This window comes from Camellia sinensis, chromosome 9, assembly GCF_055761805.1.
Source record: "Camellia sinensis isolate YWXY chromosome 9, ASM5576180v1, whole genome shotgun sequence".
Lineage (NCBI taxonomy): Eukaryota > Viridiplantae > Streptophyta > Magnoliopsida > Ericales > Theaceae > Camellia > Camellia sinensis.
Genome location: NC_138969.1, coordinates 65,262,501 through 65,289,674, shown reverse-complemented (window position 1 = coordinate 65,289,674; position 27,174 = coordinate 65,262,501). Strand labels below are relative to the sequence as shown.

The 27,174-nt window shown below is 36.7% G+C and overlaps 1 protein-coding gene and 1 pseudogene across 2 annotated transcripts; both read left to right on the top strand.

Moving 5' to 3' along the window:
- Positions 1-541: 541 nt before the first annotated feature.
- LOC145789294 (importin subunit alpha-4-like) lies at positions 542-21,878 on the top strand (annotated as a pseudogene). Its single transcript, XR_014339816.1, has 10 exons — positions 542-921; positions 3,463-3,559; positions 3,651-3,742; positions 3,843-3,974; positions 4,460-4,645; positions 12,325-12,488; positions 12,721-12,799; positions 19,631-19,759; positions 20,515-20,642; positions 21,161-21,878. The product of XR_014339816.1 is annotated as an importin subunit alpha-4-like (transcript).
- A 4,454-nt stretch (positions 21,879-26,332) lies between these two features.
- Positions 26,333-26,929, top strand: LOC145799504 (uncharacterized). Its single transcript, XM_082889094.1, has one exon. The coding sequence runs from the start codon at positions 26,333-26,335 to the stop codon at positions 26,927-26,929; it is 597 nt and encodes a 198-aa protein (XP_082745220.1).
- The last annotated feature ends 245 nt before the right edge of the window (positions 26,930-27,174 follow it).

Below are 27,174 nucleotides of genomic sequence, written 5' to 3'. Positions count from 1 at the left end.
GAAATTTATTACTTTGTTCGGACATCAACTTCCGAAAATACATGATTATTTCGGTAGTAGATTTCCGAATCAAATAACATAATTCGGCTCTGGTTATCCGAACGACGTTGGGAAAAAAAAAAAAAATTAAACTCACATTTCCTTCGCTCTGCTTCACATGAACACTTATTTGCTGATTTTCAGAAGGCAAATCCTCCATAACAATGATGTTTTCCCTACGGAAATGCCAAAGCCCTTTGGTTTCACTTCTAGCTCAATGAACTTGGAAGAAACTATGAATGACACTGGTTCACTGGTTCTCAATCCTCAATGGTTCACTGGTTCTCCTTCCATTTTCAAATAAGCACGCCAAACCAGTGAAACAAGCTACACACACGATACAACAGATGTGAACTCTGAGATGTGCATTGAGATGTTTTCAATTAATAATGGTGTCTAAAATAGTAATTTTACTTAGAGATAAAATTATAATAAAATTAAATATCATTAAGTGTGTGTATTAAGGGAATTAGGTGTGTATATAGAAGCTCCCGAGAAAGAGAAACCCACCTAGCCTTCGAATCCAATTCATCATCAGTCTTTTTGTTCTCAGACATTTCGTCGAACACGTCTACAGAGAGAGAGAGAGAGAGAGAGAGAGAGAACTAAGCAATGTCTCTGCGACCCAATTCTCGGACAGAGGTCCGCAAGAAGTCCTACGAAACTGGTGTCGATGGCGACGAAGCTCGGCGTCGGAGAGAGGACAATCTGGTGGAGATCAGGAAGAACAAGCGCGAGGACAATCTCTTGAAGAAGCGAAGAGAAGGTCTTCTTCTTCAGTCTCAGCAACTCTCAGATGGGATTGATGGGTTTCCTTCCCTTTTCTGTTGAATTGTGTTTGGTTGCTGAGAAAATGTGGGGAGTGGGAAATGGGAAAGATTTGTGCTTTTTTGTTTTTGAGTTTTTCTGTAGTAGGTGATTGAGAAATTTGAAAATTCTACTCAATTGAGCCCAATTCAGATGATCTTTCTCTTCTAGCCCTTCTAAATTTGTTTGTTGACAAATTGTAGGATAGGGATACAGATCAATGAGTGGAGCCTTGTATGTTTATTACATTCCATTTGGGAAACTAGTTTAGTTGAATTTTACTTTTTTAGATGCCAAATTGTTTGGAAATTAAATTCTAACGAAACTCAGTTACAGGTTTCATTTCCAGTCTCATTGACTTGCAGAGGCTTCATAATTCCCTATAGCTATTAAAAGATTGTGGCCATTTTGCCGTCACTGAAATACTAGAATTTGATTTCTGTGCTGATCTTCAATTGCTGTCTATGCATGGACCTTTATTGGGGTTGGATTGGTTGCTGTTTGAATTATAGGTAAAAAGATCAAGTTTGATGTTGGAAATCAAGTTTGATGTTGGAAATTTTGGGTTAAGGTTAAGCCCTCAACCCGGGGTTAGTTGAGTTGATTGCCTTGTCTTCGGAAACCAAATTTGATAATAATAATAATAAAAGAACTTTCTAGCTTTCTGTTCCTTTGTTCTGTTTTATTGGTAACTAACCATATGGGTTATTACTTTGGTAGCTGCTGAATCTACTGGTACATCTTGCTTCTGGTTTATTTTATAGTTTTATAAATTTTTATGTGATGATGCTTGATGATTTATGAGTGATGATGCTTGATGATTTATGAGTGCTACAGTCCTTTTGAGTGTCAGTGGTAGAAAACTGTGCATCTTAGAACTTTGAACGTCAAAGTTTGTGTTCTTCATTCATTCCTTTTAATTTTATTCCATTTGGATGCCTTAAAAATTAAGGAAAAGACATGATTATGAAGTATTCATTATTATTATTATTTTAAATCCAAGATTGGTACACTTCATTTGAACTTGGTTAAAAGCTAAATTAGACTTCGTTGAAGGGCATTTTGTTGTTATCGAAATTTTACTATACTCTAATCTATGAAGCATAGACGTGTGATTTTGCCTCATGTATCAATGTTACGATTCATTCGATTGGCAGGTCGAATCGATTCATAGCCCCTCGTGCACAACCCATATTCATGCAAGGATTTTGACACATTAGACATGCTTGGGAACGTATCCCTATTTAAATATTTTTTTTTTGGACGAAGATGGTAGTGACATGCTTGTCAGGAAAACCAGACATGATTGAGACACAGAGGGGCTAAAGTCCAATTTTAGAATGTAAGGGGTTAATGTATGAGTATTTTCCAATATGATATGTGTAACAGATGAATTAAGGGAGTTCTAAGTGTGCAATTTTACAAACTTGCAATATGAGTATTTTCCAATATGATATGTATAACAGATGAATTAAGGGAGTTCTAAGTGTGCAATTCAAGCAGAGGTGGTTAGTGCCCTTGTTAGTAACTAGTGGACATGGAGGAGAATATTTTTAGCTGAAAGAAGGGTTTTTAAAAGCTAATTCCAGAGGGGAACTGCCAAACTCCTTGAAGGGCATTTCAGAGTTTGTCTCTATTTGTTTTCCAAGTGTTGCTTCATTTGTGGATTCCACTGATAGGATGCCTTATCATACATACTTTTTCACTTCTTCTTACAATTAGTTATTGTATCAATGTCTTATCCTATGTAAAAAAAAAAAAATTATTTTTTTTATCGTATCTGTGCCGTGTCCACGACTGTGCCTGTGCTTGTGTCAAGAATTTGTACTAAGAATACGTCAGTAGAAGATACATGGAGCATTGAATAATGTACCGAGTATTTTGCCTATCCGCTTGAATCCTTGATGATTTTTATTTTTTTTCATCTTTCTGCTTGATGTAAATTTTTTGAAAACAAGACCAGCAGTGGCTTCTGTAGTGAGAATTTTCTTTACGAAAGAAGCCTGGTGACTGCAGTCAATAGGTTAAAGTTGTAACCATTGTAATCAGTAGAAGATACATGAAGCATTGAATAATGTACCGAGTATTTTACCTATCCCCTTGAATCCTTGATGATTTTTATTCTTTTTCATCTTTCGGCTTGATGAAAAATTTTTGAAAACAAAACCAGCAGTGGTTTCTGTAGCGAAGATTTTCTTTACAAAAGAAGCCTGTTGGCTGCAGTGCGGTCAATAGGTTAAAGTTGTAACCATTGTAAATAAAAATCGCCCATGACAAACCTGAAGTTAATTGGGAGCCTGAAGTGCTTTTTGGAATGTTCTTGATTTAGTTATGCCACCCATATGTCATAAAATGCAGTTCCTAATAGAGTTTGATTTAGCCTTTTTGATCCGATTTCATTTTTACCCTTATTTTTGAGGTTAGCAATGGAATATATAACTGAAGTGTAACATGAATAGATTTGGGTGAACTTATTAGGTGTGAGTGTGAACAACCAATTTCAATGTTTTACTCTGAAAGGCAATTCAGATTTATTCAAATACTTTTCCACTTGGTGCTTTTTGGTTTAACAATTCTATTTTGATTTTGATTTTTGCTCTGTCTGATGTGTAACAGTTGGAAAGTATTCCTTTGATGGTGCAAGGAGTATGGTCTGAAGATCCTGCAGCGCAAATAGAAGCAACTACTCAGTTCAGAAAGCTATTATCAATTGGTATGGGTGGAGTTGTGGTATTGGTAATATTTTCAGGAATACCTCAGTGAACCTGTTTTTAGTGTTGACTTTTGGTTTGTGATGCGTGTAGAACGTAGCCCTCCAATAGACGAAGTGATCAAAGCAGGTGTAGTCCCTTGGTTTGTGGAGTTTCTTGGAACGCAAGATCTGCCTCAACTGCAAGTAGGGACTATTTGTACCTTTATTTTTTTTCACTGAACTGGCTCTATTTCTGATTGATGTAATCAATCTAGCACAAGCTTGATTTTGTCTTTGTTTGCAGTTTGAGGTGGCATGGGCTTTGACCAATGTTGCATCTGGGACATCAGAGCATACTCGAGTTGTCATTGAACGTGGTGCTGTCCCCAAGTTCGTGCTACTTTTGAGCTCTGCCAGTGATGATGTCTGTGAGCAAGTAAAGTCTTGCCCCATTTTGCTTTGAAGCTCTTGTTGTTCTAGGTTCATGTGTAACAAACTTTTCTAAACTTTTTGGAAGTCTTGTTAAAATTTGTACAAAGTGTTTGACTTGACTTTGTTAACCATGCTTCTAAAGTGATTTCCTAATTAAAACTTCTGGATTCTTTATTTTAAATGTTTGAAAACTTTTATATTTATTGCCAACTTCTCTTAATATAGCAATGTGTGCTCAGCCCCTTTTCTGACCTCACTTCTCTTAGTTCTTGCAACGGTATTATTCCATTATGCTTCGTTGTTTTGTTTTTCTTATATTTTCCCAATGTCTTACCAAATTTTAATGTTATCCCTTGCTTCCAGAATTTTCATAATCTTTGTTGTTCTAAATTCTGAATAATGCACCTAACTGTTTGTTGACACGATAATTATTTTTGGTTGTGACTACTAATGAATTTGCATTTCTTAATTTTTATGATGTATAAACAGACAGCATGGGCTTTGGGTAATGTTGCTGGTGACTCTCCAAGTTGTAGGCATCTTGTTCTTGGTCATGGTGCACTTATGCCTTTGCTAGCTCAGTTGAATGAACACTCAAAACTTTCTATGCTGAGAAATGCTACATGGACTCTGTCCAACTTCTGTTAGGGCAAGCCTCCAACACCATTTGAGCAGGTTGTGAGACATCTCAAAGTATTGTTTTATATTTAACAATAATCTTGCAGAAGGATTGTTATAGATTTTTAATGATAATTAGGGTGCCAAATGATTTGAATTGTTCATAAAATGCTCGGGATAAGAATTTTTGATTGAGCTCATTCAAACTCGTTTATTCATTAATGAACCAAGCTCAAGGTTGAACTGTTAGAATAATATATTGTTATTTGGGTTCTTATTTTGTAATTATTTTGTGCCTTAGGGCTCCCCTTGTAATTATTAAATTCATTAATATAAATAGGGGATGATATCCTAATCATTCCCTAATCTAGTATTCTCTAAAAATAACATGGTATCAGAGCCTAACCCTAAAACCTAAATTCCTTTACCCATACAGTACCCACCGGAGCCACCACAGAGACACGACACAGTCTTCTTCCATCGTCACACCCTTAGGACCATCGTCACTCTACAGTCGTCTTCCATCGTCACACCCTTAGGACCAGCCTCGACTGATTGTATCTCGCCGACGAAGCTAAGGCCAGGAGGCCTGACGACAGTAGCCGACTGGGCTGGGAGAGCCCTAGGCAGCCCTGACTGGTGGGTCTGTCCCTGTCGTCTGTCGTTTGTCTGTCGTCGTGGGTCTGTCCCTGTTGCCTGTTGTCTGTCGTCTTCATGAAGATGTATCGCTGATTTCGCTAAGTTCTCTTCATGACTTGTTCGTGACTTGGAAGCTCTGTTTGTGGTCTGTAACTCATCTCTGCTTCATTTTTCTTTAATTTATTTAATTTTTGTCTTTTCAAAAAAAAAAAAAAAGTAAAGAAAAAAAAAATGCAGTAAAGGAAAAAAGGGTTGATGAGTGTTTTAAGTCTTTAATTTTTTTAGTGGTCATTGTGTTTGTATTCCTCCATAGCAAATTCCATCGGTGTGTCCACTACTTCTCAGACACCTAAGAGTGAGAGTTTCCCTATACGTACTACTATGATTGAAAACCCCAACCCTAGTCTTAAAATCACTACCTCTTTATTTAATAGTCATAATTATCTCGTGTGGTCGCAGAGTTTGACTATGTTTTTGAAGAGCAAAGGGAAGATGGGGTATGTGGATGGCAGGATACAGGCACCCAGCACAATTGACCCGGGTTATGACCAATGGAAGATTACCAACTCTTTGGTTATGGGTTAGCTTATTCATTCGACGGTACCAGACATTGGCGAGGGCTACTTATCTATGGAGACTGCCCAGGATGTTTGGGATGCTGTGGCTACCACCTATTCCCGCAAAGCAAATTTCTCACAGGCATTTGAGTTACGCTGCTCTATTAAGAGCTCTGTTCAGGGGGAGCAGACGGTTCTTCAGTACTTCACCTTCCTCACCAATGGCTAGAAACGCCTCGATCACCTACAGGACTATAAGCCTGTTTGCATTGCTGATTCAGTCGAGTACAGGAAGTTCATTGCACAGGAAAGAGTCTTCAAGTTTCTGGCCGGTCTCAATGTGGAGTATAATCCGGTTTGGAGTCGGGTTCTGAGTATGGACACTCTTCCTTTACTTCAGGAGGCTTTTGTTTATGTATAAAATGAGGAGAGTCGCCGGTCTGCTATGATGTCCCCTGTCTCTACTGACCGCTCAGCATTACTGTCTACTTCTAGAGATGGCCTTAGCCTGACTCCCATCCCTCCGTCTGCCGCCAAGGAGTCTGTATTCTGTGATTACTGTAAGAAGCTGCGGCATACTCATGAGACGTGTTGGAAACTTTATGGAACTCCATCCGGGGGTCGAGGTGATTAGTTTGGTTCTAGAGGAGGTCGATCATGCCAGTCTAGAGGACGTGGCTCCTATCCCCGAGCTCATCAGTCTAGTGCCGTTGATACACTTGATTATACTTTTGCTTCCGTTGGCCAGGCTTCTGATGGTCTCTCTAGCATGACTACTCATGCGCTTGAGGATGTTCTGCGTCACTTGTTGGACCGCCAGTCTTCTACTACTCTCAGTACATCTTCCTCGTCGTTTGCCCGCTCAGGTAACTTAGCCTCTTTTCCTTGTGTTTTCCTGTCTCATACGTCTTTGCCCTGGATTATTTATTTTGGTGCCTCAGATCATATGTCTGGCTCCTTTGACCTTTTCTCTGCCTATAAGTCCTCTTCAGGTCAAGACAAAGTTAAGATTGCAGATGGTACTGTTTCTTCTATTTCTGGAAAAAGTTTAGTCTATGTCACTCTTACTTTACCTTTCTTTTCTGTTCTCCATGTTCTCAATTTTTCTGTTAATCTGCTATCCTTGAGTCGTATTGTAAAAGATTTGAATTGTAGTGTGACATTTTTTCCTAATCATTGTCTTTTTCAGGACCTTGTCACAAGGAGGACGATTGGCAGTGGTAGTACAGAAAATGGTCTCTACTTCCTGGATCAACTGGACAAGCGTACTCATTCTTCCACCAAAGGCCGTACTTCCACCGATGATATATGGCTGTGACATCGGCGTCTTGGGCATTCTTCTTTTTCTTTACTTAAGCATTTATTTCCACCTGTTTTTCCAACAATAATGTGTCTTAATTTCTTTGAGTTTTGTCAGCTTGGAAAACAACACATAGCTTCTTTTGCTCCCAGTTTGAATAAAAGTTTAGTTCCTTTCTCATTAATACATTCTGATGTTTGGGGTTCATCTCGTGTTGTGTCTATGAAAGGTCATCGTTGGTTTGTTACATTTATTGATGATTTTTCTCGTACTACTTTGGGTGTATCTCATGAAAGACAAGAGTGATGTTTTCTCTGTGTTCTGCAATTTTCATAAGATGATTTGTACTTAGTTTGGGGCCACTGTCAAAATATTCCGTTCTGATAATGGGAGTGAATACATAGATTCTGGGTTAGGGCAATATTTTTCTACTCATGGCATTATCCATCAAACCTCCTGCACCAATACCCCTCAACAAAATGGGGTGGCGGAACGCAAGAACCGCCATCTTCTTGACATGGCTTGGTGCATGTGTTTTTCTATGGGTGTGCCTCAATCCTACTGGGGCAACGCTGTTCTCACCGCTGCCTATCTTATTAATCGTGTTCCTACTCAGGTCTTGCAAAAACAAGCACCTCTTCAAGTCCTCCTCGGTTTCCCGTCCTTATTTTCTGTTCCTCTCAAAATATTTGACTCTGTCTGTTTTGTGCATAATCACTCTCCTACTCGTGGTAAGTTGGACCTTCGTTCCCTCAAATGTGTTTTCTTTAGGTACTTTTTTACTCAAAAAGTGTATAAATGTTATCACCCTCCTTTTCATAAATGGTTTGTGTCCATGGATGTCACCTTCTTTGAGTCCCAGTCCTATTTCTTGTCCTCTCCGGTGTCCCAGTCCTTTCTTCAGGGAGAGCCTTGGTGTGAAGTGATTCCTGTGATTCCTGTGGTGGAACCAGTTGTTCTTGCACCTCCACCTTCTACTGGGACTACAGAACCCAATGTCACCAAGGACAGGGAAGGGCAAGTTTATGTTCGGGACAAAGACAAATAGAAAGTTACCTGGATTCAAGAGGCCACTTTTGCTCCTCCACTGCCATCTTTTGCTTTTGATGAGAGTTCAAGTAATTTTGAATCTCTTGAGTCCATTGATCTTGATGTTCCTATTGGCAAGAGAAAGTGTGTGAGATCTTGTACTCAACATCCTATCTCAAATTTTGGGTCTTACTCTCATTTGTCGTCCTCATATAGAGCGTTTATGTCAAATATTTTCTCTGTTAGCATTCCTAATCATTTTTAGGATGTTCTTGCTATCTATGAGTGGAAACTTGCCATGATTGATGAAATGAAAGCACTTAGGAAGAATGGCACTTGGGAATTGACTGAGTTATCTAAGGGCAAACGACTTGTGGGGGTGCAAATGGGTATATACTGTGAAACACAAAGCGGATGGTTTTATTGAGCATTACAAGGCAAGACTTGTGGCCAAAGGGTTCAATCAGACATATGGCGTTGACTATCAGGAGACCTTTGCACCTGTGGTTAAGATGAATTCAGTCAGAGTACTTCTCTCTCTAGCAGCTAATCTAGATTGGCCATTTCAGTAGTTTGATGTAAATAATGCCTTTCTCCATGGTGACCTTGAAGAAGAGGTATATATGGACATTTCTCTTGATTTTGAGGATCATCAGACAGAAGGCAAAGTATGCAGGCTTCGGAAGTCATTATATGGTCTCAAACAGTCTCCAAGGGCTTGGTTTGAGAGATTCACTCAGGCTATGCTTAAATATGGCTTCAAACAGAGTCAGGTAGATCACACCTTGTTTGTGAAACATTCCTCACTTGGTAAGACTACAACACTCATTGTTTATGTAGATGACATAGTTCTTACGGGCGATGATAATGATGAAATTCCTCTGTTGAAGAAATATTTAGCCACTGAGTTTGAAATCAAAGACTTGGGGAGCTTGAAGTATTTTCTAGGAATTGAAGTTGCTCGCTCCAAAAATGGGATACTTATCTCACAGAGGAAATATGTGCTTGATCTGTCGAAGGAAACTGAGATGCTTGGCTGCAAGGCCTGTGACACTCCACTGGAACCCAATTAGAAACTGGGGGATGATGAAGGAGGAGCAGCTGTTGACAAGGGGAGCTATCAGGGATTAGTGGGTAAGCTCATTTACTTATCTCACTCCCGTCCTGAAATTGCTGTTGCTGTCAGTGTGGTTAGCTAGTTTATGCATGCTCCTCATCAGATTCACTTCGAGGCTGTTATGAGGATTTTGAGGTACTTGAAGTCTACTCTTAGTAAGGGTTTTTATTTTTCAAAGTATAATCATTTTCGTGTGGAAGCCTATACAGATGCTGATTGGGCTAGATCAGTGACTGATAGGAGATTGACTTCAGGGTATTGCTCCGTTGTTGGAGGCAACTTAGTTACTTGGAGGAGTAAGAAATAGAATGTAGTTGCCAGGTCAAGTGCAGAACCTGAGTTTAGAGTTATGGCACAAGGGGTGTGTGAGCTCTTATGGATCAAGTTATTGTTGAGTGATCTAGGTATTGATCAGACGGACTCCATGCGGTTATACTGTGATAATAAGGCCGCTATCAACATCGCTCTCAATCCGGTTCAACATGACAGGACAAAGCATGTTGAGATTGATTGTCACTTTATTAAGGAGAAATTCACTAGTGGCACAACATGTACTCCCTTTGTGCAATCTAGTGAACAACTTGTTGACATTCTCACCAAGGGAGTTGGAAGTAAGCCATTTCATGACATCTTCGGTAAGCTGGGTATGAGAGATATCTTCGGACCAGCTTGAGGGGGAGTGTTAGAATAATATATTGTTATTTGAGTTCTTATTTTGTAATTATTCTATACCTTAGGGCTCCCTTGTAATTATTAAATTCATTAATATAAATGGGGAATGACATACTAATCATTTCTTAATCTAATATTCTCTAAAAATAACATGAACTTGAAGCTTGTTTCATAAATGAGCCAAGCTCGAGCAGACCCATGCTCAGTTTTTAATGTTTGAGAGCATAGGCGTTGTTTCATTGTTTTGCTGTTCTTTAAAAACTATGTGCCTATATGGTAACTTGAAGTTTGACTCTTGAAGGTAAATATGGTATGTATGATGCAAAAGATAAAAAGAGGACCCTACATGTTGTCAGTTGTCCAATCACCTTTTCAAAATCTATGAATGTTTATCCTTGGCATTTGAAAGATTTACGTAGAATATGATACAAATACAAGAGGTGGCCCTGCGTATCATGCACTTAACCAGCTCTTCCAAAGTCTCTGCAATTTTGGTCCATTATTTTAAAAAAAGGAAGAAAAAAACTTGCAACAATTAAAATGTGACACATGTCACTTAAGGTGTGTCTTGTTATGCTTTGAGGCGGTGTTGGGCTTGCGGATTAATTTGAGTAAGTTGGAGTTGATTTTAGTGGGGGAGGTTGATAGGTTGCCAGTGTTAGCAGTAGTTTTGGGCTGTATGGTGTCGGCACTGCCGATGTCTTGTTTGGGGTTACCATTGGGTGCTACTTACAAGGCAAAGGAGGTGTGGGAAGGGGTTGTGGAACGGGTGCAGCGTTGGTTGGCGGAATGGAAGAAGCAATATTTGTCGAAGGGGGAAGATTGACATTGATCAAGAACGTGTTGAGCAGTATTCTTGCCTACTTTATGTCGTTGCATGTCATTCCTGTTTTAGTGGCGACTCGCTTGGAGAAGCTTCAGCGGGATTTCTTGTAGGGGGGTGGAGGGGAGGAGTTTAGATATCATTTGATTGATTGGAGGCGGATTTGTTGTCCAAAGGAGGTGGGTGGTTTGGGGGTGCGAAGGTTGGTGCCGTTTAATATGGCGTTATGAGGGAAGTGGTTTTGGCTATTTGCTTGGGAGAGGGATCGATTGTGGCATAGGGTGGTTGCTGCCAAGTATGGGGTGGGCTGGGGGGATTGGAGGTCAAGGTATGTTGTTAGGTCTCATGGTCGGGGTTTGTGGAAGGGGATTTGGTTGGAGAGGGGGGAGTTCTGAGATAGGGTCAAGTTTCGGGTGGGATCAGGGGAGAAGGTGCTGTTTTGGAGGGATAGGTGGTGTGGGGAGGTTTCGTTAGAAGTGTGGTTGTCTTTGATTTTTAGTATTGCTATTGATCGGGAGGCTACGGTTGCAGATTGTTTGGAGGTGGACGGTGTGGTGGCGTGGGATGTCCAGTTGCACCGGCAGGTTCAGGATTGGGAGGTGGGTCGATTGGAGGAGTTGCTTAGCTTTTTGTATGGATTAGGGATTATAGGTAGGGGGAAAGATGTGGTAGTTTGGGATGTGGCGAGTACCAAAGGCTAGTTTTTTGTTTCGTTATTTTATCAGAGTTTGGAAGGGGAGGTAGTGGAGGTTTTTCCTTGGAAGAGTATATGGGTCACAGGTGCTCCTTCTAAGGTGGTTTTCTTTTTATGGATAGTTGCATTGGGACGTAATCTTACTATTGATAATTTGGTTTGCCGTGGACATGTGTCGGTTAATCGGTGTTGTATATGCTGTGCTGATGCTGAGTCTGTGAATCATTTGTTTCTTCATTGTTCTGTGACTTCGAGGTTGTGGGCCTTATTTTTTCTATGTGTGGAGTTGCTTGGGTGCAGCCAAGGGGAGTTTTGGAGTTATTGTGCAGTTGGAGGGGGGTTTGAATAAGAGGTCATTGGTGCTGGGTCTAGTTGTTGGTGCCATTTTGTTTGATGTGGTTGGTTTGGCTGAAGAGAAATCGGCGCACTTTTCAAGAGTTATCTCGGTTTGTGTTGTGGCTTGAAAATTGGTTGTTGGTTACTTTGTATAGTTGGTTGGAGAGGAGGGGGGATCCGGATTTGTTTGCTTTTTTAGACTTTTTGGATGACGTTATTGGTTAGGTGTTTTTAGTTGTTTTCTAGCTGTTTTTGGTGATTTCCCATATTGGGATATTTTGTATTCTTTCGCATCATCTTGATACTTTCTTAATAAAGTCAGATTTTTTATAAAATAAAAAAAAAAAAAAAAATGCAACACATGTCACTAGAATTAATCTACCAAACCGAGCAGATCTTGGCTCTTTAGCTCATGATGTGGTCATGAACCTAGCAGCCCGACGCTAAACACCTAAAAGCTCAGCTTGGCTCATTTGTAACGCAACCCTAATGGTAATTGGCCTCCTTTCCTGACTGTATTAAGGTGGGCAAGTTTAGTTATGTTGTTATCTTCTTTTTGGCTTTTTCAGGTGGAACCTTCATTGCCAGTTCTTCGGCAACTTATCCACTTGAATGATGAAGAAGTTTTAACTGATGCTTGCTGGGCACTCTCTTATCTTTCTGATGGCCCAAATGACAAAATTCAAGCTGTGATTGAGGCAGGTGTCTGCCCACGACTTGTGGAGCTTCTGCTGTTTGTTCCTATTTTCTCTAAAATTTTAAATTATGACATTGATTTAACTTGGATTCCTCTTATAGTTTTCTAGAATTAGTTGTGCAGAAAAATTATCCTTTCTGCAAATTACTGGAACATTTTGCATTTTTTCTAGGCTGAATTTTTGTGCTCTTATTTTATTTTATTTATTTTCATGTAATAGTTGCCAGATTTGTTATAGTGGTACTAACTAAAATTTGTTTTCCACAAGTCATCCATCGCCAACGGTTCTTATACCTGCTCTTAGAACAGTAGGAAACATGGTTACAGGTGATGACACCCAAATTCAGGTATTAATGATTTCTACATCCATGCAATTAATTCTTACCATTATTGCAGCTTGATGCAGTGTCATAATTTTTTTTATTTGTTCATTTACATTGTATTGGCTAATACCAATACAAAAAGATGATATTCACTTGGCATTCTTGTAGTGAAATTAGTGGAAGGCAAAATACTTCCTATCTAAGGATTCTGATTTCATCCGGATGAAAAAGAAAATGTGGGTTTCGTATTTTGGTTTATAACTTTATTATGTGCATGACCCTTCATTTATTTCTACCTATAAACAGAGACCTTTCTTTGATTTCTGTAAAACTGAATGCTTGAACCTTTTCAATATGAGAGCTCCTGTGTATGCAAGGGCTTTTGGAACTTCTGTGGCACTAGTTAATCATTCTTTCCAGAATATATATATATATATATATATATAAGTTCTCTATTTTGCTCCTTTTTACCAGAAAGGCAGAAGCTAGTGACCTGTATACAGTCAATACATTTCCATCCGAATCCCCAAGTCTGATTTACTTATCACTGTTATGAAACTTGGACTGTCTAATGAATCAGAGAAGAGAAAGATGAGGTTCATTGGTTTAGCCTCATGGCCTGCTGGAACTGAATCCTGATGTCAATGATGTATGGAAAGATCTTATATTGTATCAAAATAGAATACCATCATTAACAGTCAATGAATTTCCAAGTCTTGTTTACTTATAAATGTTGTAAAACTTGGTTTATCTAATAAACCAAAATAGAGACTGAGATGAGGTTCATTGATTTAACCTCATGGTCAGCTGGAACTGACTCCTGATGTCAATGGTGTACGGAAATATATTATATTGGCCCTGTTTGGTAACGCTTAAAATTCAATTTATTCAACTTTCTTGCTTTAAACAAGTTGACTATTAGTGTTTGGTTGCAGTTGTAAATTAGAGCTTATTTGACTTTTTTAGCTTATTTAGCCAAAAAAGGTGAGATTTTCATAAACTACAATTTGTAGCTTTTTTGAGCTTATTTGAAATCCTTAAATACATAGAGACAAAACATTTTGTGGGCATTCTAGATATTTGCACAACAAAAAAATTTATGTGACAGCTTATTTAACCAAACATGTTTAACTTTTTTCACGGATTATTAAAAGCCACTCAAAACAGATTTACAACTTATTTTAATTCTTTTAAGATAATAATCTAAAAAGCAATAATCACAAAAGCTAACTTATAAGTTATACCAAACGGGCTATTGTATCAAAATAGAATATCATTTAAATATGAAAAAATTATGCTAAAAAAAAACTTCTTAGTTTGATCAGATTCCCATAACATTTTCAGACAAGCTTTTTGGCATTCTTTTTTTTGTAATGAATAGAAGTGTAACTTCTGGCTGTGTTTCTTTTCTGCCCTTTTTTTTTCTTCAAAATCATGTTCAAGGAGGGAGACAGAGGTACTGAAAGGAAGGAATAAACTACGAAAGAGCTACAAAAAGACGGAACAGAATTATAGCAACCTAGGAGGAAAAAATCAAAACCAGACCAAATATTTTATGGTTATGTTCACAAACACCCTTTAGCATAAAGAAATTGCAAAGTTTAAATGATTCTTGTTGTAGCGCAATTCCCCAAATAGAATAAAAAATAGACACAAGCTACATCTATAATCAACAACCATAAAACCCATCCAGGGAAAAATTTGGAAGCTTTAAATTCTTCTTGTAACCAGGCTTAGGGAGAATGCCATTGTGATACAAAACAGGGACATCAATACTATCGGTAATGAAAATGTTAGACGACAAATTCTAGATGTTCCATTTTTCTCCATGGAAATGATTCCATCGGTCCTTGTGGTATTGAAAACACATTAACCAAACTAGCCCCCTCTGTTATATGGACTATTATAAATGCAATTGACACATGGGTTAGGGTATGAGATATGTGTCCAACATGTCTCGTTGATTATGCAAGCAATAAGTTTGTCTTGTCATTGATTCTACTGTACAACTATGCATAAAACTCTCATATGTTGCATCAACGGCTCTATCATCTATGTTACTTTGTAAATACCAACCTACCCTTGAATTAACCGTGGTGGACTTGCGGAAAACTGCTACACCCTTGGGGATTAGTTAAGCTTTGATGCGGACACCCCAGTGCCAATCAAAAAAATAAAAAATAAAAATACCAACTTACCCTGCATGGTAAAAGAATAATATTAAGAAAATATGATGTGTAGCTGTGGCCAGTGTCTTTAGACATCGAAACTAGAAGAATCTGACACTTAGGCTCATACCTCCACCAAACACCATACCTGAGTCCGTGTAACATAGCTAGGCCTCCTATTTGATCACTTCCTCATAGACAGACAGAGAGAGAGATGGTCAGAATTACATCACTAAAAGAGAGGAGCTTCTAATATTCATAGACCTCAATATGTTCAATTATTTTATTATTGAGAATGTATTAATATTTATATAGGTTTTAGTGTTTGTTTCCAAATGTTTTTCATACGTTTCTAAATTCTTTTTTCATTTCCATTCTTATGTTTTTTTGATATTTTTCCAAGCTAACCAAAACAATACACTAAAATGAAATTTTGACCCTTGGTTGAAGATTATTTTATTTTTATTTTTTAAAAATTGTGTTGGAGATCATTCTATAGTACAATTTTGGCTTTTAAATGTATATTTTGGAAATCTCTTAATCCTTGGTTTTTTATTTACATTATTACACTTAAACCAATAATAGTTTATCATAACAACTATAATAACCATCCTTAAATTTTATAATCATAATTGATGTTTTTTATTTAAATTATAAACCTCTAAATTTAGGTTGTGAATATTACAATTCTCCCCTTCTAATAAAAATTTCGTCCCGTAACTTACATGTTTAAACAAATGAGGGTATCGAGTCCGCATACTCTCCTCGCTCTCCAAGTTGCCTCCTCGGATGTGTATCTCCTGCATAAAACTTTCACCAACGATATGGTCTTGTTATGTAGTACTTGATGCTGATGATCTAAAATTTGCACTGGCTCCTCAACATATGAAAAGTCATCTTTCAATTCAATAGGCTGAGTAGTAAATATATGTGATGGATTTGGAATGTACTTTCATAACATTGAGACGTGGAATACATCATGTAACCAAGACAACTCACATGGCAATGCTAACTAGTAAGTTGTAGTACCAATTCGCTCAATAATGTCACAAGGGCCAATATACCGCGGACTCAACTTACCCCTTTTAACAAACCACTTCACCCTTTTACATATTGACACCTGTAAGAATACCCTGTCTCCAATAGCAAACTCTAGATTTCTCCTTCGATTATCTGCATGATTTTTCTGACAACTATGTACGATTTTCAAGCGATCTTGTATTACTTCCACTTTATCAATAGTTGTTCGAACCATTTTAGGTCCCCAATAATTTCTTTCCCCCACATCACTCCAACATACTGGAGTTCTATACTTTCGGTCATACAAAGCCTCGTATGGAGCCATACCGATACTTGTTTGATAGTTGTTATTATAGGCAATTTTTATCAGTGGCAAATACTTATCCCAACTATCTTTGAAGTGCAACACACAAGACCACAACATATCTTCCAAGGTCTGGATAGTCCTTTAAGACTATCTGTTTGTCTAGGGATGAAAAGTTGAACTAAAGGTAAGTTTGGCAACGTCAAATAGTGGCCAAAAAGCCACTAAAAAAGCCAAAAAGCTAAAGAACTATACAAAAAAGCATTTCAAACATACTATTTTTTTCACCTCATATTTTAGCTAAAAAGCCAAAAAGTTACTAAAATAGTTTATTCCCAAACCAACTCTAAATTTCAAGGTAGTCCCCATAGCTTGCTGTAAATTGGGTCAAAATCTAGAAGCAAATCTAGGATCCTTGTTTGAAACAATAGATATTGGAGTCCCATGCAAGAGAATGGTCTCATCAACATACAATGTAGCATACTTGTCGATAGAATACTTAACCGTAACAGGTAAGAAATAGGTTGATTTGGTCAATCTATCCACAATCACCCAAATAGAATCATAGCCTTGCTGGGACCAAGTGAGGAAGTCCAACCATAAAATCCATTGTGACATTCTCCCATTTCTACTCAAGAATAGGGAGAGGTTGCAACAAACTTGCATGACATTGATGCTCATTTTTTACTTGTGGACACACCAAACGATAAGCAACAAGTTCAGCCATCTCTCTTTTCATTCCACTCCAATAATGCTCCCCAAGATTGTAATACATCTTAGTACTACCTAGGTTTCCAAAATTTCTCTCTTTACGCTGTGTTTGGTTAGGGGATTTGGGAATGGATTTGGAAAAGGAAAGGGAAAATGTTGGTGAAATATGAATAAAATATACCTACATTTCACATCGTTTCCTTTTCCTTTCCTTTTCCAAATTTCTTCCCAAATCTCCCAACCAAAAACAATGTTAAAGTTTGGTCTTTCCACTTTGTTATAGCTTGCACCTTTTTAGAGTCAATACAAATTCCATCCCTAGTGATCACATGCCCCTAGAAAACAGTCAGGGTTTTATCTTCCAGATCTGGCTATCCCGTTCCAGTCTGAAGTGATTCATTCTTTCCTCTATAGCGAGATTGATCCTTTCTGCTAGAGCTCGTTTAAAGGCGTGTTTGGGTTTTTTGCATGCTAGTGCGTGTACTCTTCCTCTATGAGCTAGACTCTATCACACTATCCAACCAGAACTCACATTTACTTAATTTGGCAAACAACCGCTTTTTTTGTGAAGTTTGTAATGTTGTACGTAAATGATCCATGTGTTTCTATCTATTACAGGCAAGGTTCTGAAAAGCGGTTGCGGTCGCCGTAATGGTGGCGGTGACGCGGTTGCGGTTGCGGGGTGTAAAGGCCGTAGTGTAACGGTTGCGGTAACCGGAACCGTGAATTTTTTTATTTTTCGCACAATTTGAAAAAAACTTACTGATACACATATTTTTTTTCCATGATCATATTTATTGGGTTAAAAATAAATATTGATCAATTTTTATAAATTTTTAAGTATGATCCAAATTGAGTTTTTTACATTTTATTTTAATAATTAATGACTATATTTTACAAAAAAGCAATCACTAACTATTATATATAAGATAAATAATGACAAAAGTAAGAGATTAAATAAGAGCCTAAATAAATATATATACATATATGTATTTTAACCAAGCCAAATAGATAATGACCACACTTAATATTATTATTATTATTTGCAAACAATATATAGACAGACACATACAAACAAAATGGTTTCGTGATAGCAGCTGAATAAAATAGCATAGGTCTTATAGTTTCAACAAATTAATAACATGTTCTTCATCTTCTCTCTTCTCTCTCTCTCTCTCTCTATATATATATATATATATCTCTTGCTCCTCCATTTTATTTCTTTATCTTCCCTCTTCTCTTTATTTTTCTTCCCCCACTTTCAGCTTTTTTTTGTGTGTTTTTTCGAAAGAAATAGTTTGGAACCGTTACGTAACGGTGCGTAATAGGCCGTTACGGCTGTTACGGCACCGTTATGACCGCTACGGCAGCTGCTACGGCCTATACACCTGTGAATCTCAATCACACTGCAAAAGCGGCCGTAACGGGTGGCGGTAACCGCCAAAACCGTTACGTAACGGTGTTACGTAACGGTTGCGGCCGCTTTTTAAAACCTTGATTACAGGAGTATATCAAGATATCATCAATAAACACAATAATAAAGGCATAATATGATCATTTTTGAGACATCCTTGTCTGTTGAAGGAGGCAATCAGTGGTGCAATTAGATATTTTACCTTAAGTAACTGATTTGTGGAGTGGAAGTGCAATAGTATCGCTGAGCATATATATAAATGTACACACACACACACACACATAATATGTTAATGTTATACATACTTTCAAGTACTTTGTATTTATTTATTATTTATTATTTATTTTTATTTATGAAATTGACTAATAATCAATATTGAAAAACAATCTGAATAAGAGATTGTTAAGAGTAAATAAAAAAGTACTATAGTTGTTGAGGTGTAAGCGGCAACCAAATGATGAGATTATTTTTTCTTCTACTCGAAGGTCACAAGCTCAATTCTTTCTGCACATTCCGAACACGGTGAGTGCTAAGGCTTTAATTACTACCTTGAGTCTTTACTCATGGAGGTTAGGGACTGGTCAAATAGGAATTCCGTATGTCAGTCAGCGAATTTGGCTAAAATAATACTTGAATTTCACGTGTTTTACGTAACATTTCACTAATTTACCTATGCGGTGCAAAATAAATCTAGGAGGATTAGGATTGAGAATTTCTTTACAGTTAGTAGGGATTGGTAGGTTGGATGGTGCAGTTATACAGTCTTTCAGAAATGATGATGAATGCAGAGGATGATGGACGAGTTTTTAATTCTTGTGGGGCAGTAGCCCTTGCATACATTGTGCTGTACATGGGAAGAAATTATGTTTAATTATTCTTTTAGGAGTATCCTATAAGTCTCTGACTCTTTACTCTTGAATGATAAGGTACATTAGCTATGTATTTATATACATATATTATATAGATGTATCTGAAAAGATGTCATCACACAGCTTTATGGAATACCTATTCTAACAAGAATTAATTAGGAAACTGAAATTTTGAAATGCTGAATGCTGTCATGAAATTTGTGTATGTATTTAGCAAGTAAAACTGCATTTTAGTGGAATGGTAGCGCTGAGGAAATTGAAACACTCTCTCTCTCTCACACACACACACACACACACACATACACACACGCACATCCTTGATATACTGTTCCTTGCACAGTGAGAAATAACTCATTTTATTTGTTTCAGTTTGTGATTGAGAACCATGTCCTCCCTTGTCTCTACCAACTTCTCACACAAAATCACGAAAAAAGCATCAGGGAAGAAGCTTGCCAGACAATTTCAAATGTCACTGCTGGGAATAGAAGTCAAATTCAGGTATATGGATTCCCTTTCATATCCATTCATTCAGAAGAATCTTTTATGTTGCCAACTATGAATATATAACCAGCTTTGTATCAATCTCTCTCTTTCATTGCATGTGTTATGTTAGTCAACCATGATTCTTTCATGTTGTATCAACACCCTCAATTTATTGGTGAGCAATGGTGCATTTTTTAATCCTTTCAATATAGCTCTTGCTTAATCTGAAATCATTTTTATGCTAATGGTTCTGTAAGAAAGGATCTGATTTTCTAGTCCATCTGGTCAGTTGGTTAAACTTGTTTTTATTGTTAATCTTTTCCTAGTTATATTGTGATTTGTCTTGGGAGATTTTGAGATAGAAATTTGGGTAAGAAGAGAGGAACATACACTCATCATAGCTGTTTCTGTATGAAACCACTCTTGTTCTGTTTTGCCTGAAAAGATTTTAATATGTTATATTTATTTTACTAAGTAATTACATAGTTCCCTTATAAAACGTCATGAGGTGGATCGGATACAAAAGCCAACAGCTGTAGCAATGTTTGTGCTGTCTTTTGCTATAATGGTGGAAGCAATCTGTTACAAAGTTGCCAAAAGGAGTAAATGGGTGGCATTTTGGGAATTGAAAAAACTGTAGGAAAATGCATAATGTGCCAATTGCATACACTTTTGCATATTAGGTAGTGGTGAAAAAAGTTATTGTTCTGTTTGCATGGATTATCCTAATTAATCTGTTGCATTTTTTTTTTTTTTTGGCGTGGGAACAGGTTGTTATTGAAGCAAATATTATCCTTCCTCTGGTACACCTTCTTCAACATGTAGAATTTGACATCAAGAAGGAGGCTGCGTGGGCTATCTCAAATGCTACCTGTGGAGGATCTCATGATCAGATTCGGTTTGTTTCTCATCTCGATTTCTGCATATATAGCCAGTATGGTTAAATTGGCTGCTTATCTGCATTTACGTTCAGACCTAGTTTTTAGCTTTTCTTCACTCACCTTTTCCTCTATCCTTTTTCGATTTCCCATTTCTCATTCATTTCAAGCTACAATCTAAGTAACAATCTTTCAAGTCTGCAGTGCCCAAAAATTTTATTTACTTTACACCTACTACAGTGGTAATCTTCCCATCCTGTTCTATCCAGAGCCGTAACTCTGGTAAATCATGAAGAATAGCATCATAGTAGTAGGTCACTTGTCATTAAATGTCAAAGCAACAGGTTGAATTACTTTATATGTTGGATTTCTGATGATAATTGATTATTGAACTTACAAGTAATTTCCTCATTGAATAAACAAGATTCAGTTGGTCCTTTCACTTAATCATATCCACATGATAAGAGTCCACCTAAATTTGGCAAAATAATGCATTGGGCTGAGGCCTGTTCTCATATACAATCGGTGTCAATTGCAGATTCTTGGTGAGTCAAGGTTGCATTAAGCCACTTTGCGATCTTCTAATCTGTCCAGACCCAAGCATTGTGACTGTGTGCCTCAAGGGGCTTGAGAACATTTTGAAGGTGGGTGAGGCTGACAAAGAAGGGGGAATGAACAATGGAATTAATTTATATGCACAAACAATTGATGAAAGTGATGGATTGGATAAGATTGAAAATCTCCAAACCCATGACAACAATGAGATCCATGAGAAGGCTGTGAAGATCTTAGAGATACTGCACCGAGGAGGATGAGGAAGAACAAATTCTTCAAGACGGAATCAATGGAAATCAACAGGGTTTCAATTTCGGAAATGCCCAGCCCAATCTTCCTTCTGGTGGATTCAAATTTGGTTAGAAGGGGAAATTTTGAGTTTGTTTTCGGACTTTGTGAGTAATGCTAGGGACCAAGAACTCGGACACAAAAAAATATCGTGAAAAACAATGTGGTCTACATTCAACCGTTGTATTGTGGATTCAATAATTTAAATGAATCTGGACCACACTGTTTTTTTGGGTATTTTTTTGTGTTTGATTTCTTGGTTCTACGTGTTTTGTAGGCCTCTTTTTGTTTGAAGGAGTTTTTAAACTTCGTTTTTGTTTTTCTTGTTTCCAACGGTCAGCCAGGATTTTTGGTCTGGCAGATGGGTTGAATTTGTTTTATGGAACTTTTTGTGAAGTGTAGGGCTTTTTTAACTTGTGGTTTTCATAGTTTTTCTATATATTGATGTGAAGGAAAATATAACCATGATTTGTTTTTGTGTGAAATGAGTTAATTTTCAGATGTGATTTTTTTTAATCATTTGGTGCATTGCTTCTATGATGATTTTGTGATTAATTAAGAAACTATAAACAAATTTGCAAGTAGACTAGGTTTTGTTTGAAGAAAATAATATAATGGTTTGCACGTACCATTATGTCTTCCAACCTTCCATAGCTCAAGCTCTTTATCAACTGAAATGCTTTGGGTAAGTCATTGTAAAGAAATGGAGGAAATTGTTGCTGAGAAGCAAAACGAAGGGCGTGAAGAAGAAGATAGGGTGGATTACAAGATGGTTTTCAAAAGTCTCAAAAAATCAATCTTGAATGCCTTCCAAACCTAAGTGGTTTTTGCACAGGAGGAGACGACTTTCCTTTTGAATGGCCATCCTTGGAAATACTTAGAGTGAGAGACTGTCCCAAACTGATGACTTTCGCTGCCACTACTTCCGGCAGCACACCAAAACTGAACCAAGTTAGATTGGATGAATCCGAGACACCACTACAGGGGATGGACTTGAATCAGTTTGTGCAAAATCGTTTCAAAGCCACCTAAAGGTACTTCCATATTTTACCACATTTAACATATAGAATAAAGCTTAGAATAAAGATTGGGACCCCCTTTTCCCCACCCCTTTTCTTTTTTGATTGGTCACTTTTTCTTTTTCTTTTTCTTTTTTTTCTCCTTCTCCAATCACCACCCGCCACGTGTATGTGGGGTGGTGGGGGTTGAAGTTTGAGGGGGTCTAAATCACTGCTGTAAAGCTTAAGACCCCCCAGTGGGGGTGCTAGGAGTCTCTTCTGATTGGCCAAGAAAACTGTTTTTTTTTTTTTTTTTTTTTTTTTTGGTTTCAGCCAGTGGCAGCCCCCCACGTGGAGGTGGGGGTGCTGGGGGTTGTGTTTTGTTGGGGGTCTCCAGCAGAACTGTTAACATATATATAGGGAAATTATTGAATACTCCTGGAACACCACGTGGTCATACTCCAAGCCCATGACCAATTACTTAGCCCCATATTGTTCTTTCATCCCTAACATAAAATGTGTGCCCTTACACCTCTCCACCAATCAAAACTTTATGAGGCAATGTTTATTTATTTATTTTATAGTAAATTAAATTGAGTCCTTGTCGATAACGCTAATAAACTAGTAAATCAAGGGAGTATATATTCATTGTGTTTGTATGATCCATATTCAAGTAAATTTAAATTTACATCATACACTTCAGTTTTGGAGTAAGTTTCAAGATAAAAATTCATGATATATTGCGTTTTTGAATGAACTACAAATTCAATTTTCAATTCCTTGTGAGTAGTTGATAAGTTTGTAGATAATAAGGGATCTCTAGTAATTTTGAATTATATTTAGAGCAATACTACATACACAAAATTTGTATACTTAAAAATACTAACAAAATTTAATATACGGTCGAAATTCATTCAAAATGTAGACTCCATTACATAAGAGTTGAATCTTAACAACATATTATTTTTCTAGGTATATTTTTGTGCATGAATTTTGTGCATAGAGAGGCCCTTTATTACACTCAAATAACAGCTTAAATTATTTTATATAAATTACACTTTTTAATTTAAAATTTTTTGTTTTCTTTTATTATTGTAGTTAAAATTTAATATATTGTCCTCTTTCGTGCATAGAATTTATTTTTATTTTTAAGTGTTAAGTTAAGTTGATGGATAAAGAAAATTTTCTTTTTATTGGCCTTTTACAATGAATGTTGATTTATGCCTTCATTATCGAAGGCCTTTGACTATCGAAATTTTATTTTATTTTGAATGTCTTTGAACATGAGATTATAAATTATTTAATATTCTAGCAATTACTTACATGGTAATGCTTCCTACAGTACGTAGAATTTATAACCATTTGAATAGTTGTATTTTTATTTGGGAGATTTTTATCAAATTTTAGTAAAAACCTTTGGATAAAGATAGAAGAGACCTAATAGATTGAGATAATGCCTTCCTTAAATAAAAAAAAAAAAAAACGAAAATGCTAACAATGGATTTCTTTTTTTCTTTTGCTTTTGTGCCTTTTAATAAATTTTATATTAGGTTTTGATTAGGGATTTTTTTTATTTTTTTTTGGTTTCAAGTTGTTGAATTCTACAAGTGTGACCTTAGGTGATCACCTTAATGGCCTAATAATGATTGAGTTATCATTAAGTCAACAATGCTATATTTATATTACATATTTTATTTTTCTTAAGATAGAAAAAATAAAGGTTGCGTTTGGTAGAGTTTTGTAAATATGATTTGAGAGTATGAGTTGTATTTTGAGTTTGTGAGTTGTGGAATTATGATTTGAGTATAGAAAATTTGTTTGGTTATGGTTTCTGAATAGAGTGTTGAATTGAGTTTTGAATTGAGTGTGGAATTAAGTTTTGAAAGTTTGATTTGACACGTGAAGTAAAAAAATTTGTTTGGTTATGAGTTTTGGAAAGAGAGTTTTCAAAACTTAATTCAAATTATTATAACTCATAACAAAACACACTACTTTCACACTATTAAAAATTCTGATCAACATTCATAACCAAACTCTTTTTAAAATTCAATTAAAAAAAATTATTATTAACAGAAAATAACATTAATCAATTTTTTAATTGAAAATACTACAAAGGAAATAATTTTTTTTCAAAATAAATATTCAAAAAAATTAAATCATAAATATTTAAATAATTTAAATAATCTAAAAAATTTAATAAATAAAAAATTAAAATAAATATTCAAAAAAATTAAATCGTAAAAATTTAAATAATTTAAAATATTAATATTTTAAATTTAAAAATAACTCTATACTCAAATCGTAACCAAACATATAAAACAAAACTCAATTAAGAAATTATTTTTAAAACTCATAACCAGACACATAACTCGAAACCCCATACTACTTTCACAACTCTACACTCAAATCGTAACCAAATATATAACCAAAAAAAATTAAAATATTTAAAAATATTTTTATAAAATAGAGTTTGAATTTATTTTTATAAAATATTTTAAAATTTAAAATCGTAATATTTTGAAATTAAAATATTCAAAAAATTAAAAAAATCGTAACATTTTTAAATATTAAAATATTTAAAATCTTAACAAAATTAAAATATTTTTAAAATATTTAAATATTTAAAAAATTAAAATATTAATTTGAATTGAGTTTTGAAAAAAGTTTTGAATTATGTGTTTGATTATGAATTTTGAAAAGTAATGATTATATTTTGAATTAAGTTTTAAGAAATGAGTGTAAAATTAATTAATAGATAAAATTATACTCAAATTAATAGATGAAATTGTATTTTGAAATGCTTGCTAAACGGAGCCAAAAAAATTATATACAATCAATCAAAAAGTGATTGAGGTCATGATTTGGAGTGATGGTAGAAAGTGTTATTCGCCAAAAAGTGGCAGAGGGGAAGAATGCCTACTTGCTATCTCTCTCAGAGCAATTTGTGGCAAGAAACAGCCATTTCCGTGCGTTCAATTTGTAGGAGGGGATGGTGGGGATTTAGGGTTTCATATGTTTAGATCGGAAAATGATGCACGGAGGATGACGGGTTCTAGAGAGACGATTCGGGGTTCCAAATGTCGAGCTCTTGAGAGTGACTTACGAGCTTGACTCATTGATGTTTCCATCGAATAAGAAGATGATTAGGTCCTTGTCGTTGGAAGTGTCAGGTACTGATCGTTTTCCTGTCATTGATGTTGCACGTTGAACCATTCATTGAAACAGTTGATGTGCAATGGCCTCCTGAAATGTCCAAGGGTAATGATCTTGTTGCAGTGACAGTCTCACATCCACCTGGTCAGGGATACGAGGAAAAGGCCATCTCAACGGCTAACTCAGCCCCCGCCAAGTATGCGGAACCACCCAAGGAGGAGACCTTTGTAGATGTGAAAGTGAGCTCTAGTGTTGGATTGAGGCATTGTGAAATGTGTGAGAAAGAAGTTCACGGAGAACAATCTGTGTGTTGCAACTGGTGTCGTGCGGTGGTTTATTGCAGTGCTCTTTGCCAGAAGCAGCACTGGAAGGAAACACATAAAGGCATGTGTGGCCTTTACAAGGCAATGATGGAACGAGAAGAAGAGTTGGCAATGAAATTCTTTGTCTTCCCTTGTTCAGCTTTTCAGCCATGTAAATGGCTTGAATCATTGGATATCCACCACAAGGGGATGTGGAGGAGAAAGTGCAGTTGCCAGTCCCACATCCCTTACGGTCAACTTCCTGTTAATGGTGGACTTTGGGATTCATGGGGTGGGCTGGATGATGATGAGTACCCTCGTGATTCACCTTTTCATAATCATTTAGGGGATGGGATGTCGAGTCCGATCCTTCTCTCTGGTTGGACAGAGTACTATAACCTTTGATCGCTGCCAATGTCAAGCCCTGTTGCAGACATTCTCTCCCACCCCTTGACAATCTATTACATATTAACAGCACTCAATATCAGTTCAAAGAACCTTTTGCTCAAAGGCAAAGAGGTGATTCTTCACTGCCATGGGCCTGAAGGGGAGTTGGATTGGATGCCAGCAATTGCTGAGATTGGTCATCTTCTTAATGGGATGAGCAATATACAGATAGTAATGGTGGGCCCTGGAGTTCCAATGAATTTGTCAGGGACAACTTCAGGGATAAGTAGCAGAGTAAGGGTGAATCTTGTGAGGGGACTTTATCAGGAGGAAGCCACTTACCTATCCTCACCTCATGTAGTTATTGCACTCAACTGTGGATTAGAGAAATATGCAAGTTGGGGTGGAGCCCTCAACTTAATCAAGTCCATGGGTGTTCCTGCTTTCTTCGCTGATCCGTCTGAAATTTCATGTGCAAATGCTAAACAAGTTCTTCGGAGTGCTGGACTGCATATTACTCAACCTGTGACACCAAATCCGTTCCGCTCACCAGTGAGGAATAATGGACCTTCTAGCAATCTTCCCTCATACAGCAATGGTTTTGTGTATGGAGTGAATACATGATCTTGAAGCCAAGAGACTGAATGAGAGTCTTTTCCTGTGAGTTTTGCCCTACTTTTATATGCTTGTTGTAAGGTAATGACAATGGTTTTCTGATGAGAGATGTATGGAAGAAGTGTTTGTCAATGAGGCACCGCATTTAACATAATTTATTGAAGCTTTTGTAATTTTGCTCTTAAGCCATGATTACGTTGTATTAGGGTTTATTTATGTTATGATTATACACCTTCTCGTTGTTGTACCTTTTT